General features: G+C 47.9%; 1 protein-coding gene across 1 annotated transcript in view; it reads left to right on the top strand.

The window, feature by feature from the left end:
* The window catches only part of LOC129694745 (probable G-protein coupled receptor 139), a 5,418-nt gene extending 1,542 nt beyond the window's left edge, over positions 1-3,876 (top strand). Inside the window, exons 1-2 of the mRNA XM_055631500.1 lie at positions 1-998; positions 1,718-3,876. The exon at positions 1-998 is cut by the window's left edge and continues 1,542 nt beyond it. Of these exons, the coding sequence (XP_055487475.1) occupies positions 2,824-3,651 (828 nt within the window). The 5' untranslated portion in view covers positions 1-998; positions 1,718-2,823 and the 3' untranslated portion in view covers positions 3,652-3,876. The remainder of the gene's footprint in view (positions 999-1,717) is intronic.
* Positions 3,877-7,500: the final 3,624 nt, after the last annotated feature.

Here is a 7,500-nt window from a genome sequence, read left to right as displayed (position 1 = left end):
TTTATATCAGTTAATGTTATGTATTATGATATCTTCTCCTTAGGACGATCTGTAAATTCGAATTTATATCCGCAGATGGATCTGTACATGCTCACCACCGCGCCACCATCAGTACTGCCGGCACGGGTGGAAATCCTGCGGGAAGGGTGGGCGGGGGGAAGTCCCCACCGTGCTTTGAGAGATGGGGACAATCCCACCCATGTTTTGTGCTCCGGAATTTATCAGATGCTTTCTAAGGGCTGAATCGGCGGGGCCTTTCACCGCCCGGTGCAGCTTAAAATGAACCTGCTGCAACCAGGTGATCGAGGCTCCCCATGTCGAAGCCCCCGCCGGTCGATGAAAGGCCCCGCGAACGGGCCGATTCAAGCCCCACGATTCGGGGCGGACGAAGCTGCTGTTGCTGAAGTTCGTAGTCGGTCACCAACCAGGTCACCCCGACCCCCCCCCTCCCCCCCAATGTTTTGAGAGCAGTTCCGTGGACGCAGGTTCAATCTCTACCCTCCCGTGCTTTATGAGCATCTCGTAGTCCTACTACACGCTAATCTTGGTCGTGCCCATGGTTCCTCCCACGTGCAATTGATCTGCCTATTAATGGTTTAAGTAACTACTGTCCATGGGATAGTGTAGATGGATTTTACAATCTGGGGACATTGATAAGAACGTGGGCAGAATTAAAAGCTGTGAACGTAATATACATTGGAGCGTTGCTACAAAACCTACCATCAGCGGCGCTTCAGATATGCCACTGCCTGTGTGTGCGGCTCCGGAGCCTTTGAGGCGGGGGGGGGGGGGGGGGGATTTAAATGCAGGTCTGTATTGCTTGTCGGCGAGGAATGTCCTTGGGCTGCTTGTCGATGGAAAAAAATCGATTGGACTTCCGTTCCAGATGTCTTTTTTAATCGCTGGACAATTTAATCGTTGGGTTAAAGTAAAAAGCGACTTTTACCGTCCTCAACGCCTTAACCGTGACGGATCGTAATATCAGGGTAAATCAAAAGGTAAGTCGTTTATTTCACATATAATCTTGCTTCTTGACGTGGCTTTAGTCTAATGTTACGATGCGAAAATGTTATTTGGGCCCGATACCAAGCGGGCGTGTCTTGCCTTTCGATATGGGCTTAAAATTTATGGAAATGGCAACGTTCCAATCGATCACATTCCAGGAACACACACTCGCAAGATGATTTAAATCCTCGTTTGTTTGGACACTCATGTCATAAGAGCATCTACATCGTCTATATTTGTGTTATTGACTATTCATAATCAATATTTTCGTACTAAATATCCACAGCAGTTTTATTCACATGTATTGTGCAACAAATAATAATTTTGATTATATTGAGATAGGATGTTTCTTGATTAATTTGTGCGAATTATACATTCCTTCCATTTGACCTATAAGTTAATGAAACTGAGATTTAAAAAATCATATTATATTGTGAATTATTTTTCTGTTTGTTATTTGGATACTTAGGCTATTTAATTTGTTTTTTGCCTTTTTTCTTAAATGGACAAATGTTTAGATCTCGTAATTGAATTTAGATGAATTTAGATGATTGATTAGATGAATTTAAGTGATTAATATGATTTTTTTTGTTGGGTATTCACTATTTGTTTTATCGTTTAACTAGAATTGCCATCTTTTTTCTAAAACTGCAAATAACAACTTGTTTCTGTTAATGCTGTTCATTGTTTTTTTCCTTTACATTTAAAACAGACGTCTCCGAAGAAGACAGGCAAGATTGACAATCCAAATGCCCAGCAAAAGAGACTGATTTAGACAGCATTCGCAGACTACTCTCCAAATGTGATGATCTACAGGACATTCTTAATGGGAAAGTAGTGGGCAGAAAGGCATGTCATGCGTGGTTTGAAGAGCAACAACTTGTAGTTTAAAATGCCAATATTGAAAAGTTGAGGAAAAACAAGGTGTACAGAGTTGCTTATTGGTTACAATCTGCGGAGTATGATGATGCTACTGATTATGATATGCCAATGTACCAGCTAGCAGCTGATCTTCTCCATAAAGACCTGGTCTATTGCTAGAAATTGTAATATATTTACGTATCCGTTACGGACTCACAGCCTATAATACAATAATATTAAATTTATGATCTTGAGAATATCACAAGTTGAATTTTCAAGTCAGTCTGGGTGTTTGTCACTATTTCCATCACACCATTGTAGGTCCATTTTGCAATTAGCTACAATTAGGTAACGATCTAATTGTATGCTTTAATTTCAGGTCATCCAAGTAAGATGTTTTAAATTTTTGTTTTAGAATGCTTCAATCTATAATAACTGAACATTTTATTCACTTCTCTTAATTTTATGAAAGTTATGGGCTTTTCACTGTCCTCGATCACAGCTTTGGTGTTAATTCAATGGAAAAGCAAACGGGAACAAGATGAAAATTTCCGAGTATGCACATGGCCATAGCTTTTTTTTTAATACTGAAGATTTGCAAGTGAATTAGGTGTCAAATTAAAGTTATTTTTATGTTTTATCTGATGGGACAAATTGCAGGCTTGATTTTAAATATCTGAAACTTGTGTAACATTCCTATTCATTGGTGTTTGATGAGGTGTGTGGACACCGTGGTCGAAAGGCTGCAGTCACTGATCTTTGTCTGGGCTAAAGGTCATTTGATCAACCAAATTTGAAGTTTGAAAACCTTCCAATCAGACGTCCCTCAGAACCTGTTGTGCGGGCCTTATATCAGTAATATCTCTTTTCTCCTTCACAGTGAACTTGTTGGCGATTGTGATTCTCTGTCGGGGTAAATGCGGTCTCTCCAAATGCATCACTCTCTACCTGGTGGCCATGGCAGCGTCTGATCTCCTGGTCGGCATCACCGATCCGTTTCTGCGACAGACTATTCAAATTCACTTCCCATATTCGTTGCTGAACATTACTCCCATATGCGCGACTACCGAAGCCCTGGTCTTTGCAATCACCGCAGTCTCTGTTTGGCTGACGGTCGCCTTCACCTTCGATCGGTTTGTGGCTATTTGTTGTGAGAAGCTGAAAACAAGATATTGCACTGAGAAAACGGCGGCTGTAATTATCGGGGCAGTGATTGTGCTGGGCTGTTTGGAAAATGTCCCGCAGTGGTTTAAGTACGAATCAGCGAACGAATTTGATAATCTTACCTGGGATTGCTCCGTTAAATCCACCTACTATACGTCGTCTGCTTGGGTCGCATATCGTGTCATGCACCGCGTTCTAAACCCTTGTATCCCGTTCTTTCTGATACTTCTGCTCAATGTGCTGACGGTCAGGCGGATTGTAGCGGCCAGCAGAGTCCGCAGGGGTCTCCGGGGCCGCAGCAATGGGGAGAATTACAAGGACCCGGAGATGGAGAACCGCAGGAAATCTGTGGTTTTACTCTTTAGTATCACGGGCACTTTCATATTGCTGTGGGCAGCACAGGCCATATTTTACATTTTCACGGGTATTGCGAAGCTGCGAGTTGACTACACCCCCACCGGTATATACTATATCACAAGGGTCACGTCGACGTTCCTGCAGCTGCTCAGTACCTGCACCAACACGTGTATTTACGTGTTGACCCAGAGTAAATTCAGGGCTGAGCTGATTCACGCGGTTAAATTCCCAGTGAGTGCAATTCGGTCACTTGTACGTTCGTGACCCTCTCATCCACGCCGATAGTTCAACCTACCGATGGTGGCCGATTAGGAAAAGGGGAGATGCAACGAGACCTGAGTATCATGGTACACGAGTCACTGAAAGTAGGCATGCAGGTGCAGCAGGCAGTGAAGAAAGCGTATGGTATGTTAGCATTCCATATAACCATATAACCATATAACAATTACAGCATGGAAACAGGCCATCTCGGCCGTACAAGTCCGTGCCGAACAATTATTTTTCCCCTTAGTCCCTTGCTGCCTGCACTCATACCATAACCCTCCATTCCCTTCTCATCCATATGCCTATCCAATTTACAAAATTTGAACCTGCCTCCACCACTTCCACTGGAAGCTCATTTAAAACCTCTGACCCCCTCAATCTGGAATTGTCATTCACAGTACCAGGACAGAAAGTCCCCCCTTAACCTTCTGCGCTCCAGAAATAAAGACCTTTATTCACACCTAATTCACTTCCTTATCTCCTCTGTAAGTCTGTCTAGTTTGAGTTTCCTATATATGAAAATTGTACACCATAAGCTTTGGTCCACATCAAACTGTACAATTTTAACTCATAGGAAAAGGATTTGATTAGAGGACTACTGCATTCGGTGACCACACATCTAGAATTTTCTTGCCGTAGATGGAGTAAAAGATGTCAGGAGTTTCATTGAAGAAAGATTGGATGCTAGAATTTAGGGGGGAATCTTATAGAAACTTACAAAATCCTTAAGGGGTTGGACAGGCTAGGTGTAGGAAGATTGTTCCCGATGTTGGGGAAGTCCAGATGTTGGGGAAGTTCAGAACAAGGGGTCACAGCTTAAGGAAAAGGGGAGGGATCCAGGGGGAGAGATAATTTTCCCGTGGAGTCCAAACCGCCTAGATCTGAACATTTCGTGCTTTATTTCTCGAGTTATATAGGGTCTTGAAAATGGTCAAAAATAAGATGGAGTACAGGGAAAGTTTCAGAAATTTAAATACGACACCTTTGGCTGATGAGGTCACAATGGGTCTGCATGGCGAGGCGCTGCGAGTTACACGTCCCAACCCCGACCCCTCATGTCTTCGTACCGTTATTCAAAAAACGCCCACCGGAGGTGAAGGAACGCGCTGTGGACTGAATTGCGCTCTTATCCTCCGTCAAAATGCCTCTCTCCCCCAACTCGCCTCTCAATGGTCCATACTGCCCCGGCATCTCTCCACCCGGCCTCTCTCCACCCGGCCTCTCTCCACCCGGCCTCTCTCCACCCGGCCTCTCTCCAGCCGTTCTCTCTCCCCCGGCCTCTCTCCCCCCGGCCTCTCTCCACCCGGCCTCTCTCCCCCGGCCTCTCTCCACCCGGCCTCTCTCCACCCGGGGCTCTCACCCATTCTTCGGCCTCTCTCCACCCGGCCTCTCTCCACCCGGCCTCTCTCCCACCCGGCCTCTCTCCACCCGGCCTCTCTCCACCCGGCCACTCTCCACCCGGCCTCTCTCCACCCCGCCACTCTCCCACCCGGCCTCTCCTCCACCCGGCCTCTCTCCACCCCCTCTCCACCCCCTTCTCTCTCCATGTCGGCCTCTCTCCACCCGGCCTCTCTCCACCCGGCCTCTCTCCACCCGGCCTCTCTCCACCCGGGCCTCTCTCCACCCGGCCTCTCTCCACCCGGCCTCTCTCTCCACCCGGCCTCTCTCCACCCCCGGCCTCTCTCCACCCGGCCTCTCTCCACCTCTCTCCCCTGCCTCTCTCCACCCGGCCTCTCTCCACCCGGCCTCTCTCCACCCCGGCCTCTCTCCACCCGGCATCTCTCCACCCGGCCTCTCTCCACCCGGCCTCTCTCCCCCCGGCCTCTCTCCCCCCGGCCTCTCTCCTCTCCCGGCCTCTCTCCACCCGGCCTCTCTCCCCCCGGCCTCTCTCCACCCCGCCTCTCTCCACCCGGCCTCTCTCCACCCGCCTCTCTCCACCCGGGGCTGTGGGGACTCTCTCTCCACCCGGCTCTCTCCACCCCGGCCTCTCTCCACCCGGCCTCTCTCCACCCGGCCTCTCTCCACCCGGCCTCTCTCCACCCGGCCTCTCTCCACCCGGCCTCTCTCCACCCGGCCTCTCCCCCCGGCCTCTCTCCCCCCGGCCTCTCTCCACCCGGCCTCTCTCCCTTTGGCTTCTCTGCTACCGGCCTAGTTTCCACTCCACCTCTCTTCCATCTACCTCCCCTACACCTTTCTCCCCCCTACCCCACTCCCCCCCTTCTCCAACCCCTCCCCCCCCCCCCCTTATCCCCCTCCTCCTCTTCCCCTCCTCTCTCTGCCCCGGCCTCTCTCTCCCCTCTCTCTCTCTCTCCCCTCTCTCCTCCCCCTGTCCCCCCCTCTAAACCCTCCTCCTCCCCTCTATCCCCCTCTCCCACCCTCTCTCTAACTCTAACCCCCCCCCCCCAATCGTTTTTGTTTCCTTGTAAATCTAAATTGACCTAGATTTCAGGCTTGGGTTTCCCTCCCCTTGCGTCCGTGAGGTTCTCAGCTGCATATGATTTTAAATTGATTCACTGCAGGTACAATGAAGGGGGGGGGGGGGGGGGGAGGGGGGGGGGGGGGGGGGGGGGGGGGGGGGAGACAGGGCGAGAGAGGGGGGAGAGGGGGGGTAGTGAGTGGGGCAGAGAGGGAGAGAGAGCTGTTTGTGTACAATCACATCTTCGCGAAAAACCACGTGGTAACGGACATTTTTCTACATATTCCCGTAGACCGTTTAGTCCAAAACCTACTAATCTGACTAATTTTGGACCCGTGGAGTCTAAACCCCACTTAACTGAAAATGTCATGCTTTATGTTTTGACTTATTACTGAAAATATTTAAAAATGTCACAAAACGTTCAATTTAAAAACGACGGCCAGTTACAATGGGTCTGCTCTTTGCTGTTGATGTAAAAAAGACACACAATTTAAATATAGAGACATTAATAAGTGGTTACATTTTAACTGAAGAAAATCTGAGAATTTACCTCAGAAGTCATCGTTCAACCAAGGACACTTTTAATAACATTCTTGCTCGATGTTCCATCATTCAGGAAAACGTTAACATTTTTCTTCACCTATCCTTGGCTAAGAACCATATAAAGTTGTCCATGATGAAATACCGGTTTATCAAGGTAGTCAAGTCAAGTCAAGTCAAGTCAAGTCAAGTCAAGTCAAGTCAAGTTTACTCGTCACATACACATACGAGATGTGCAGTGAAATGAAAAGTGGCAATGCTCGCGGACTTTGTTCAAAAAGACAAACAAACAAACAACCAAACAAACTTCAAACAGAATGGAACATAATCACATATTATTTTACATATTAAATATTGTGAGCGGAAGGAAAAAGGGGGGAAAAGGGGGCAATTAAATAAAAAAAAGCAGTAGAGTGGTACAGTTAAAGTTAGTCCCTGGTGAGATAGGAGTTTACAGTCCTAAAGGCCTCTGGGAAGAAACTCCTTCTCAACCTCTCCGTTCTCACAGCATGGCAACGGAGGTGTTTGCCTGACCGTAGTAGCTGGAACAGTACGTTGCAGGTGTGGAAGGGGTCTCCCATGATTTTATTGGCTCTGGAGTTGCACTGATGTATAGTTTCTGCAGGGGGCGAGCGAAGTTCCCATAGAGCGTTCGGCATAGCCTTCTTTTCCTGGGCAGAGCAGTTCCCAAACCAGATTGTAATATTTCCAGACAAGATGCTTTCCACAGCCGCTGAGTAGCAGCACTGGATGATCCTCGGAGACACTCTGAATTTCCTCAATTGCCTGAGGTGGTAAAGGCGCTGCCGTGCCTTACTCACCAGTGCTGCGGCGTGTGATGTCCATGTCATATCCTCAGAGATGTGGACTTCCAGATATTTAAAACAGCTCAC

The sequence above is a fragment of the Leucoraja erinacea genome, unplaced genomic scaffold (assembly GCF_028641065.1).
Source record: "Leucoraja erinacea ecotype New England unplaced genomic scaffold, Leri_hhj_1 Leri_781S, whole genome shotgun sequence".
Taxonomy (NCBI): Eukaryota; Metazoa; Chordata; class Chondrichthyes; order Rajiformes; family Rajidae; genus Leucoraja; species Leucoraja erinaceus.
Note: the sequence above shows the minus strand (reverse complement) of the source record. Positions and strands in the feature narration are given on the sequence as shown.